Source organism: Dioscorea cayenensis, chromosome 18 (assembly GCF_009730915.1).
Source record: "Dioscorea cayenensis subsp. rotundata cultivar TDr96_F1 chromosome 18, TDr96_F1_v2_PseudoChromosome.rev07_lg8_w22 25.fasta, whole genome shotgun sequence".
NCBI classification, from domain to species: domain Eukaryota; kingdom Viridiplantae; phylum Streptophyta; class Magnoliopsida; order Dioscoreales; family Dioscoreaceae; genus Dioscorea; species Dioscorea cayenensis.
In genome coordinates, this window is record NC_052488.1 from 18936770 (window position 1) to 18949950 (window position 13181).

General features: G+C 34.5%; 1 protein-coding gene across 1 annotated transcript; it reads right to left on the bottom strand.

The window, feature by feature from the left end:
* Positions 1-3738: 3738 nt before the first annotated feature.
* On the bottom strand, positions 3739-6310 carry LOC120282480 (type IV inositol polyphosphate 5-phosphatase 9-like). Its single transcript, XM_039289306.1, has 8 exons — positions 6171-6310; positions 5901-6070; positions 5711-5818; positions 5286-5628; positions 5004-5188; positions 4448-4556; positions 4190-4341; positions 3739-4120 (listed from the first exon to the last, which is right to left on the bottom strand). The coding sequence occupies exons 2-8, from the start codon at positions 6065-6067 to the stop codon at positions 4000-4002; spliced, it is 1185 nt and encodes a 394-aa protein (XP_039145240.1). The 5' UTR covers positions 6068-6070; positions 6171-6310; the 3' UTR covers positions 3739-3999.
* Positions 6311-13181: the final 6871 nt, after the last annotated feature.

Here is a 13181-nt window from a genome sequence, read left to right on the forward strand (position 1 = left end):
ACCAATCCGAACCAATCTCAATTCCATTGAACCAAGCTCAATTGCACTGAACCAAGCTTAATTGCACTGAACCAAACTCAATCAAACTGAACCAGCTTGAACCAACTCAATTCTTATTCAAAATCCATTGAACCAACTTGGTTCAGTCCAAAACCCTTAACCCAAATCAACTGAACCAAACCCAAACCATCTCAACTTGATTTGATCAAGTCCAACTCAACCAAATCAAATCAACTCAACCAATTCAACTTGGTTTAATCCAACCAAATCAACTTGGCTAACTCAACCCATTTCAATCTAACCATTATCATTAACCTCCTAATCATCATAATCATCAATTTAATTAACTAAACCAAATTTTAATCTCGGTGATACAGTAACGCTACAGTAAAACCGAAAATCTCATCTCCATTTTCAAGCAATTTCCATCCCAAATACAAGATTTTCTGAAAACAATTTCATACACTCATCATCTACAACAACATACCAAGTTTTTCTACTCAAATCCATCATTTTTCTTCATTAAATCCACCAAATACACACACATACATTCAAGTATATAAATAAATAAATCATCAAAATACTTACCAAATAATACTTCATCCATTCTCCCCTCCAAATACCAAACTTTATCTCTTCCAATTTCTCTCCAAATCTCTCACTCTTTTCTTTTCTAAAAAACCCTCGCTACATCGAGAGTAAATGGTGGAGTAAGAAAAGATGAACAACACTCAAGCTCTAGATTTTTCTCCAATCTTATGATTCAGCCGAAATTTACATTTAGTCCCTCAAAACATAATTTATTACAAAACAGTCCCTGAAAAACTCACAAATGGTCCCTGAATTATAAAATAGTATTCTCAAAAGATCCTTTAAAATTATCCAATGGTCCTTGAAGTATAACACAATATTTCAAAAAAGTCCCCACCGCCTTACCTTTCAGTCCTTGGTTTTCAGAAACATTTCATATCAATCCTTTTTCTATTACTCTTTAACCAAAAATCTTTTATAAACTTTCACACTTAGGTCCTTGTTCTTTCCACTTAGGGTTTCTCCACAAGGTTACTCTGTAGAAAAATTCTTACTGTAACTGTAGTAATACCCTGAATATATTTTCCAACAGGTATCCAAAGGTTCAGGGTATTACAACGGTAGTCATAGAAAAGCTGTTTAGTTAACTTAAACATGAGGATGAAATATTTTACAGTATTTCAACTCACATCTATTTTTGCTGTGAGTTGAATCACTGCAAAATGGGGGTAAGTGGTAACTAGTATTACATGTGAAATGTACTTTTACTGTAAACCAAACACCAAAAAGTAACTTTTACATATAAAACTAGTTACTTCACTTCTACTTGCACCTAGTTACTGTCAACCAAACAGCCCCTAAGTGGATAAAAGGCACATTAGTTGATGATGAATTAAAAAAATGTAATAAATCCAACACAATATAATCCCAAAACATTACTCAAGAGTAGTATGCGAGAAAAGATAGGTAAGTCTTAAATTCAAAAAGTAATAAACCTAACACAATACAATCCTAAACATTACTCAAGAGGGCGTGAGAGAAAAGCGATGTAACTTCTGATGTGACTAAACCTTAGGGAATTAGGTTTTGGTTGTACTATTAAACATTAGGTCTCACCCAGCTCTAGCACTAGACCTAGGCCGACCTAGTTCTAACATATATATTATCTTAACATATTAAAGTTCTATGCGTATATACCAAATTTACAGTCTCATTTTCTGCTCCCAAAAAAGTTAATATCACCAAATTTGCAAGATATTTATAGTTAATGTCTTGATGTATTTGCAATAACAAAATATTTAAACCAAATAGGTTGATTGATTCATCTCATTTATCAAACAAGTTGATAAGTCCTTATTTAAATAAATCAACTCTAAACTTCCATGGAATTATGGGGTCAAGCCAAATAAAATCAGCCCATCTAGTAAATATGTGCACCCATTATGTCACTTACTAACCTTTCTTTCTAGTGGGACTTGTGTCACAAAATAAATGAATAAAATAAAATAAAAAGAAAACCACAATTATGAAGGAGTGCTTCCCTCTCTCTTAATTTATCTTATCTTGAAGACACATGACTATTAGATACATGCATGTAGTAGCACTCAACCATAGCCACAAAATAGTAAGTTTGAACACAAAAGACATCTAAATGTGACAAATTTGAAAATGAAAAAGGAGAAATTAAAGGTCTTTTTCCCCACTTCATTTAATGAGAAAATAAGCATTGCTATTTAATACAAGAGATTGTTTATTTATTTTCTTTTTGATATTTTGGAAGTACCTCATTGTCCTCATGGAGGTTTTGTGGAAATTGTGATAAAGGAGACCACAAGTTGTTTCATGGCCTCCACCAAGTTGATATTTCAAAAGAAGTACTTGTGCCATAATGTGAAACAATATTTGTGTTATGGAAGTTATTGGATTCTAGTTATTCTTGTAAATAGTTCTTTTTAATTTGTTTATTTACATAACATCCTAATAGATTATTATAAATAAGAATAGCCTAGTTTTGACACATGCATACATAGTTTGACGATTTATATGTGAAACACAAAATAGAAATAAAATAAATAACTAACGTAAAAAATTATGATATCGATCAAATGAAACACTCCTCTTGTATATTTATCAGATTTTGCATGTTTTATGATGATAATTGTGTGGTATTAATTCAAAAATAATAAATTTTCTAGTAATTAAACATAGGAATAGGCGATATATATAATGTTATTGTTATATGCTCATGATATTTATTTCTTATATATAATTAGTTTGTCACTTAATATTTTGTCCAAAAGAATCTAGCTATGACTACTAATATAGGGGATAATAAATTGAAGACAAATGTGAAATGAATCCAAAAAAATAGTAAATAAGACGGTCAACTCCTCTCCCTCCAAATTAGCACAGAATGGGTACTCTCTTCTAATTAATTATTTAATTAATTAATTAATATAGTTTATTACACTTATACTCAAATGAATAATAATAATGATTACTATCTTCAAAGTAGAAAAATGGTAATTCTTCCCTTTGCTAAATAAGAAATTGAGGGATCAACATCTTCTCACAACATTAGTTGAAGTAAGTAGCTTGTCCACTTACCTTATCATATAATAATAATAATAATAATAATAATAATAATAATAATAATAATAATAATACCATACACAGGAAATACACATTTTTGATATTTTATAATTTTCCGATCTCATTTGATGAGAAATATATATATGGTGCGAAAGAAAAAGAAAGGGTTAGAATAATTAAAATCTAGAGCCGTTTATATTGTGGCCATTAAATTAAAATTTAACAATAATTATGCAAATTTTTTTTTTACTCTCATGTGTAGACCCCTTTTCACTTAAAAAAATTAATTTTAAAAAGAAAAAGTCGCTGTTATATAACAGCTCTTAGATGTTGATTTAAAGGTCTATGAAATGTTAATAGATTTAAAATCAAAGTAGGCCCTTGGATGAACAATTGGCATATAAATATATATATATGAGTTCAAAGTCCAGACTCTCTCAATCATAATTATTTTTTAGTTTATAAGTACACTAGGGTTTAGTGGGGAGTCACAATATATATATTCACAAGTTGTAGTTTCTTATGTTATATCCACGTCAATCCAATCTATTCATTCTATAAAAAAAACATAAAATTGCACCAAAACTTGCGGCCAAAAACAGCTTGCATCTCGTTTTCTCTTTCAACTTGTCTCCTACGCATGAACATCTACATCAAAGCAAAACAAACGCATAGTGAGATAATTGCATGCATTGACATCCATGCAAACCATTCTCATACCATTCACTATTCCATTCACAACATGGAGTACTCCCAACTTCATTTACAAAAGTAGTTACAGCTTTAAAAATAGAGGCAAAAACATCACTAATAATTGATGATCATCAACAAAGGAACCAAGAAATGAAAACTTTTTCTTGATTCCCCATTGCTTTCTTAAACCTCTACTTCCACAGTGAAGATAGCTCTCACTGGCCGGTGATCGGAAAGTCTAGACTCACATCTCTCATATCTGTTTTGCTTGAATCCCTTCCCATGCCAAAGAATTCTATCACACCTGCAAAAAGAAATTTCATTTAATTAACAAATTTCCTCTTCATGAAGAGCTTGTGATGAGTGTTCTTACCATGCCGGTGATCGCCTTTTTTCACCTTTTCGACCTTGATTATGCATGTAATATTCATCAGAATTTGGATAGTATTTGTACGTTGGTGAGAATGTGATTGCTCCTTCTTGCCAACCTTCAAAAACTCGGCCTTTGTAGACCTCCATATTCAACTATCATGCATATGTTCATGGAGATTAGATTCATAGTTTGAAACAAAACAAACACACACACACACACACACACACACATATATATATAGCTTAATTAATTATTTACCTGATCATTCTCTAGCAATATGCTCCATTCCTTCTGTTCTACCAATGACCTTGTTTCCTCATCCGATAATGATATTCGATAGTTTAAATCTCCGAGCAAGAGTATTCGGCTGCATGAGTTATGACATGCAAGAGGTTGAGGTGAAAGTTTCAAACCACAAAAAAAGATTGTGATAGTTTTCTAGATTGCCGTCTTCGATTAAATTATGATCATTAAGCTGATTGTATTGGTTTTTAGTACTCCAAATGGCTTCGCTCACTCAGCACATAGAGATTCTCCAATATTCTTTAATGAACCTCGCCATAATGATGTTTTCTATTGGCAAAGTTCTCTGATGTATACGTATAATCAAGACAGTTAATATTTTTTTCTTCAACAATATGACAACAAATCAACAATAATTTTATTATATCAAAACAAAAAGAAAAAGCTAATATAAATATTTTTATATTTATATATATCTAGTATGTATTGACAGAATAATATTCAATTATGCACCAATGGATGATGAAATGTTTGCATTCACACACATACACACAGTGAAATGTTTACTTACTCATGATCTAGAATCTTTTGAGGCAAATCAAGACAAGGGCCAGAAGGGAAGCTTGTCCTAGAGAATATCTCCATGGCATCTGAATTTCTATGCATTGCATCCCCTTCCTTTCCTCCAGAAGCCAAATGAGAGCAAACAAAGCAGAAGCTTGTTTCATGCAAGCAAAATCTAACAGACACTGCTCCCTGCATGCCAAAGCCTACACTTTAAAGCTTCAACTTCTTCAAAACAAATTTGGCCCTTCATATTCATTCATATTTAGATTTTCAAAAATCATCTTACCTTGTTTCCTAAGAAGCCCATGACGCCGCAACCAATGCACGAAACACTCGGATGGCGAATGTGGCAAAGGAGATCACTTCTCACCCAGACCGAAATAAGAATACCCACCATTTGCTTGCTTAGAAGGCATTGGAAGTCTTGTGTGATGCTTCCCTTTGAGCTTCCACCGACCTTATCTGGATAGATCTTTTGTTTCTCCCCTAAACTTGGGTCTTCATTTCCTTGAGGATTGACAATAGGTTTGTTCAATGCTGTTCGAATAAGCGAATTCCATTTACTAGCTATGCTGTTCTTTTCGGCACAGAGGACATTCTTGGCACTAAGGGGGATGATTTCTTGGAACCTATAATCATCACTTGTTTGTTGAAAAAAGCATCTATGGATATAAATATATTTCCATTTTCTTGATATAAAGATTCACTTACCCTAGAACATAGATATCATAAGAGTTGCCCCTTGTGTCTAACCAATCCTCCAAATTCAAATCATCGGAGGGTGGCACGCCTCCGACATTCCATGTGCTCACAAACAACCTTCAAATATACCTTAGTTAGATAATCGCAAACATGCACTTGCTAAAGAAATACATAAGGTGATTGTCTTGCATCTTCTCACTTGTAGTTAATGGTACTCTCTTGGGTAGTTGACGAAGTATTGGAGCTGGCCGGCGGATTAGAACTAGTGACCTTGATGAACTCTTCAGTTGCCGGGAAGTCTGCCACGAAGCAACCAGTCCCGGAAGACCTACGGAGAAGCTTGTTAGAGACTAATCTATGCCACATGACCTACACCAAATATAATTGTTAGGATTTTAACACTTTGGTCATCGAAGTGGTATATAGCTTTTGGCAAGGAATGATGCATGGAGATGCAATAGATACTCACTCCTTGCTTTTTTGGTTTTGTGGTATGATTGTAGAGGAAGTGGAGGTAGTAGGGGAGCTCTTCTTTATGGTTAAAGAGACGAAGAGAAAAATAAAGTTAAAAAAAACAAAAGAGGGAAATGAAGGAAGGTGGGGGAGATGGTCAAGTGTGGGAACAAGACAAGAGTTCTCTAGGCTGTAAAAGGATGTATAAGTATTGCAAGTTGGGGAGAAGGTGTGATGCAAGACAAGCACAACAATTGTGGGAATAGTTTTCAAGAAGAAAAAATAGAATGAAAAGGAAAGGCAAAGGAAGGGACCATGAGACTTTGAACTTCAAATTAGGTATTCGTGTTCATTAAGTTCATGTTTTCAAGTTGGATGGTAGGTAGCCAAGGTAGGGTGAAGGAAATTGTGCGCTTCTTCGATAAAGTGCTTTATCTATAAACTTAACTTAAATGAGTGTTAGTAATAATTGAAATGCAAAGTAAACATTTTATCTCTGATTTTATTTATTTATTTTTGTTCCAGTCTTGATTTAGTCTTTATGTTCATTTAGTTTTTTTTTCCAATTAGTATAAACCTAATTAGTTTGATCATTTGTCATGGAAGGCATTGCATGATGGAGTCTCAACCTCAAGGTAATTTTAAGGGGTGGGTTGAATTAATTAACAAAAGAATAATAATGTTGAGGATGGAAAGTGTAACGTTTAATTTCCTCATCTTGTGACCAAATCCACTTGATAATCTTTTTCATTACTTTTGAATTATTTTTTGAAAAAAAAATCACAAATAAAAAATTATTAATAATAGTCAACCCTAACTGTAGGGTGATGATAATATCTCAACTTAACTCTCTCTCAGTTTAATATTTTTCTCTTACTCGTAGTATTATATATATATATACATATTTATATTGAGATAGTGGATAAACCACAATATATTAAAGAAGAAAGAGCAACAGGGACTATAATGATAAAAGAAATCTATATTAAGGTAAGAGAAACACAACCACAATAAAGAACAACAAAATAAAAGCACATCCTAAGCAAAACATCTATTAGAAATGGATAAGGGACTCAAAACTACACAGGAATTGGACAAGAGATAAGGAAGGACTTAACTTCAAGTAGCGCTAGATCTCAATCTTCAACATGGGTGCCAGAATCTTGATCGTCAACACGGGGGTCCTCTTCAGTAGAGGCCAAGGGCCCAACGAAGCTGAGACTCCGCCTAATGAGTGGAATGGCATCTTTCAACTTCATTTTTTTGGGGGTCAGAGCTGCATTAATCCAAGCAATAAGTGAATGACAAAATTGTAGATAATTGCTAAAAAATACAATAATATGCAAAAGAAAATGTGGTTGTTTTTTTTTTTCAAGCCAAATGTGCCAGCAAATTGCATGAATAAGGAGGGCCCTGAGACCTTTAGCAAAAGGAACACTACCATTTGCCCGATTTGACCACATCTCACTATGAGAGGATGGAATGCTAGGGGTACCGAAGGGCCAGGAGAAGTGTGTCTAGACTCTAGATGTAAAGTGATGATTTAGAAACAGATGATTTATTGTTTTAAAAGCTAGGTGGTTGAACACACAAGTAGGAGTCGAAATGTTGTTACAACCACGTTTGGCTAGGTTATCCAATGTCAAGATTTTGTTATTTTATTCAAGCCAATTGAAGACCTTGATTTTGAGTGGGTAAGTACCTTCCAGAGAGTTTTGCTCAATGAGCAGTGAGCACCTAAACCCCCCCCCTTGGCCACCTCCCTTAAATAAGGAAGAAAAAGAAACTGTTGCTTTTATGAAAAAAAAACGGTTGCATTTATTTTCCCATTCTTTAGCCCGTGAAATCCCTCTATCTTCTTTCCTAAAGCCACGAGCCTTCTCTTCCATTTGTTTCTTCACCCAACAGGAACTCCCTATTCCTTAGCCTCACCGTCGACCTCACCGTTACCATCACCTTGGGTTTGGAGCTTCAAAAGGCGATCCGGCGGCCAAAAACTTCATTTATCTTCCTTTGCACCTCCCATGTTTGGTGAGCCGATGGAAATCATAGACTTTTCCCTTGCATGCTATGGAGCTAGGAATGACCTCAAGGGCTTGTTGTTGGCCTAATTTTCGCCATCCAACCTTGTAAGCTTTTTTTTTTTTGGAGAAATTTTCTTGTTCTTGCCAAGTAGGTTGCCAAGTTTGTGGGTAAAATGAGATGATGCTAGCTTATTATATTTTTTAGCCCAACTGGTTAGTTCTTCTTTGCTTTGCTAGTAAAAGATATTAGTTTATATTGATAGCATGTGCCTTACTTGTCTATGTGGTTAAATGCTTAGTTTCAGTTATGCCCACAAGGTGTTTGTTGAAATGCTATTTTCCTTGAAACATGATTTTTGACTATTGTATGGTTAAATTATCTTGTGATTAGATGTTTAGTGTTAGATAGAGTAGAAAGTGAGTCTTTGAATTTTGCTATGGGCTTTGATCCATGTTTTGGGTATTGTTAAATTATTGTTTTGAGCTATTTTGATTATGCTTTTAGGGTTGTTCAAGAATGATTGATCTTGTGTTCGAATGGGAGTTAGATTTTGGGGATCTCCAGGTAAGTAAATCACATATAAATATACGTATATGTATATGCATTTCAACTCTTGAAAAATTACCAATTTTATTTTATTCACTTATTTATCTTGTTAATGATATTTCTTTAATCATTGAGAAAATTTTTAGTTATTATTTATAAACTTTCTCATTGTTTGTATTTTATTGGTTATTTAATTATTAGTTTTAAAATTCTAGTTTATTTATTGGATATTTAAATTGATATATTTAAATGGTTATTTAATAGATGTTAATTTTGGTTTGAATATTGTCTGATGAACGTGAGCTTCTATGAAAAGCTTTTATTTAACTTTTATCAAACTTCAGTTAATTATGCTGACCTTTTGTGGGCTTTAATGAAAATTCATTTATTTAATTTTTATTAGAATTCTGGTTACTGTATTTCCCTCTAGTATACAAACTAATGAATTATTTTCATATATTTGTTAAATGTTAATTATTGGTTGCAAATTGTGTTATTGTTGTTATAATTGGAATTATTTTGTTAGAAAAAGGGATTACTGAATTTCAGTATTATTGCATTGACGATAATTTTGGACTCAACATATTTTTGCTATAGAAACTCGTAGTCCCAAATTAACTATGCAATAACCCTGTCATTGGGGGTTAAACATTGACCGTGTCGATACGTACTTCTGACATAAAAACTATAGTTTCCCACCGTTCCGTCGGTAAAGAATAACGGCTTCTGATATTCTGGCTCGGGTCACCGAGGGTAAACATATGAGGTCTGACATCTAATTCAGGTCACCGAGTTTAAATAAATGAGTTCTGATATTTTGTTTTGGCATAGTTGTTTGGGGGACTTATATGCTCGTTATTTTGGTAAATTAAATCTGTTTTGAATTATTTTTTATTTCTGGGTTCATTTTGATATTTATTTCATTATGTTACATTTTGTATGTTTTTAAAGATTATTGAACATTTTGTGATCCCGATATTTTTAGTGGTTGCTTACTAGACTCCCAAGCTCATTAAGTTGTTCTCATTTCCTTTCAGATCAGGAGTAGGGTTGAGTGGTGGACAGCTTAGCGAGGTTGTTGCACAAGTCATCGTCTAGCGGTTGCCTTGTTATTAAACTCTTTTTTTGTTGTGGATTGAACTTTTCTTGTTTATTTAAGAGTTATGTCAGACGGTGTTATGTGTTTTCTTTATATTTTGACATTGTAGATTCCTTTGCTTTTGAAATTTATTATCTTTGTTAGATGTTGTTCTTCCTAGTGTGAGACAGGTTTTGAGGCCTTGCATGCCTATTTGGTTATGGCCTTGTAGGTATGCGGTCATTTTTCAACGCTTCGGGTTTGGGGCGCGACACTCCCGTAGTTTAGGAAGGTATAAAAGGATTTGATTATGAAAATTCCATTTTTATTCCAATGCTAGATCTTAGAGTCCATACCCAAGAGTAGCATACTGGGTAGATTACCATGTAGAGCAGCGAGATCCACTTGGATAATGGTTGATGGTTGTAAGGAAAAATCATGTATCGTGAGAATTGGATTATGACTTGAGAGGAAGAGTTCATGCCAGATGTCTCTAGGATCTTTGTACCCTCCACCCATCTATCAAGCCAACACAAAGTGGTTTTGCCATCTTTCACAATTGAGTTTGCACCAAGAAGGAAGGCTTGCCTTCAATGTTGTATTTCTTTCCATAAGAAGGATGTTCTATTAGAGGTCTTATGTAGAATAAGCTCGGGGTGCCCCAAACAATTGTAGTTGAAGGAAATGATCGGGGTCCAAAACCAAGAATTGTTGTTGGCAAGCTTCCACCACTATTTTCCAAGTAAGGCTTCATTGAATTCTCAAGATCAACACTCCCTATCCTCATTAGGCCTTGGATTTGTAAATGTGCTTCCATGACACCAGTCTGCACTTTGGTTTAGTGAGGTCTTTGCATTATCGATTTCTCTCGATAACCCGTTTTGACAACTTAAGGACTGACATCCAGTAGTTGGGAATAGCAATTAAAACCGAGTTCAAAAGTGTCAATTTGCCTTCAACCAAAATGAACTGGATCTTCCATGAAGCAAGTCTTTTATGAATCAAGTAAGTAAACTGCAACCAATCTTAATGTCAAGGTCTTTTGCCTGAGATTGATACTCCCAAATAAGTTATTGGGAACAAGTTGGAATCATACATGAGGGTACATACCCTACCTGAATTTGGTAGAATTCCTTCTTTTGAAGAGTAGAGACAACTTTTTTGAAAATTAATTGCAAATCCTAAGATACCTTCAAAGAGGTATAAGATAAGCTTGAAGATTGTGAGGTCTTCCAGGCCTCCTGCCAAAATGAGAATTATGTTGTTTGCATATTGTCAATGGCACATTTTCCAATGACATTTTAGGGGAACACCAAGCAAAATGCCTAAAGCTAGTGCATGATTGAGCATAGAACTGGGAGAATTAGCTACAAGAACAAATAAAAGGGAAGAGAGGAAGTCTCCTTGTCTTAGTCCTCGCTGATGATGAATATACCCTATCGAGATCCCATTGATTAAGACTAGATTTAGAGGATTTGGGAATTGTCATAATCTAAGAGATCCAGTGTTCACCAAAACCCCGGATCCTGAGTAGGTCTTGTAGGAAATTCCAGTCCACCAAGTCAAATGTCTTTGCGAAATCAACAATGCTGTCAGTTATACTTCTACCCTTTATAAAAGCAGATTAAGTAGAGTCAATCAATGCATCTATAACTCCACTAAGTCTATTTTCTAGTAATTTCGAGATGATTTTTAGAGAGGACTTAATAAGACTGATGGGCTGGTATTCAGAGGCCTCGTTGGGTGCAAGCTTTTAGGAACTAGAACAATGCGGGACCAATTGATACGTTCAAGGTCGGTGTTACCATTGAGAAAGTCTTCGAAGAGTTGGATAACATTTGACTAAACAATCGACTAGTGCTTTTGAAAAAAGAGAAGCGGAAAGCAGTCTAGTCTAGATGCTTTCTTTACTATCAGGTCAATGGCTTTCTTTATCTCCTCAATTGAGGGTGGCACTTTAAGGAAGGAGAGGTCGACTTATCCTTGTGACTGAATAGCCTAGCACAATCAGTTTTAAGGCAGAAGTCATGCTTACTACCAAATTGATCTTTGAAGAAGTTAGTAAAGACATTCCCAATATCGGAGTCACCCTCAATTCATGTACCATTGGCAAGCAGGCACAAGATGTTGTTGAGATTACGTTTACCATTAGCCACCACATGAAAGAATTTCATATTGGCATCTCCTTCCTTGAGCCATATTGTTTTAGACTTCTGGTTCCAATAGAGTTCATTATGACGGGGTGTGGAGTTGAGATCCTCTCGTATAGCTGCTTTTCTAGCCAACTTCTCATATATAGGTTCTTGAGCTTTTTTAAGGTGTCAAGTGAGTCAAGGCTAAGGAGCAGAGATTTTTTGGGCCGAGGGATAGAACCTAAAGTTTCCTTATCCTAAGTATGCAGTTTAAGTTTTAAGGAGAGTAGTTTTTGGCTAAAATGAAGGCCTCGCACCCAACAGGAGAGGTGGAAGTACACCAACTCCTAATGAGGCCCTCAAATCTGACAATTGTTTCCCAAGTGGCCTCATACTTAAAAAGCTTTGTTGGAAATGTATGTGATTCACAGTCAAGGCATATAGGAATGTGGACCGATCTAAACCTCGGTAGAGCAAATTGAGAAGACCTAGGAAAAGTGTAAGTGAACTTTCTACTGAGTAGTTGTGGTTCGAACAGTCCTATGTCCTAGATAAGAGAAGTTGCATTATCGATGTCATCCACGCATGCTCACAATGCCTTTGTTCATGTCGCTTATTGAGAAAATAAGGTTGAAATCCCCACAAATAACCTATGGGTGTGGGGAAAAACTGTGACTTGCTCAGATTTTGTTCCAAAACTCTGTTTTACTACTGTGAATATTAGGACCATAGACTGAAATACACAACGATTTGGAGTGGTCTGACACGCTCATAAATTCCATTGAGTGGTAGAAAAAAACCCCTAAAGACAAGATGAATTACAATTGAAGAACTATTCCAAGAGATGATTATGCCTCCCGAGGATCCCCTAGCTGGGAGATAGATAAAGCAATGAAAAACATCATTCACAAAATTTGGCTCCAAATTGATAAATTATATATCTATAGTGCTAAATTTGGTTCCAAATAAAACGTCCTTCATGGGAAATGAAAAATTAGCTCTGAGTACAATTTTGTTTTGAAAAAGAATATGTATTTATTTTATTCACATCCTTCTTGAATCTTATTTATTGGTCAATTATAAAGTTCAAAGTTTACATATAAAGAGATCCTACCTAATTAATACTTAAGCCTCTACATGGACCACTTTCTTGCTTTTTGCCTTTTGCTCTTTTACATGAACAAGACAGCCAATGTAAATATTTCGATAAAAGAGAAAAACAAAGAAAAAAGCAATAAAAAAAATT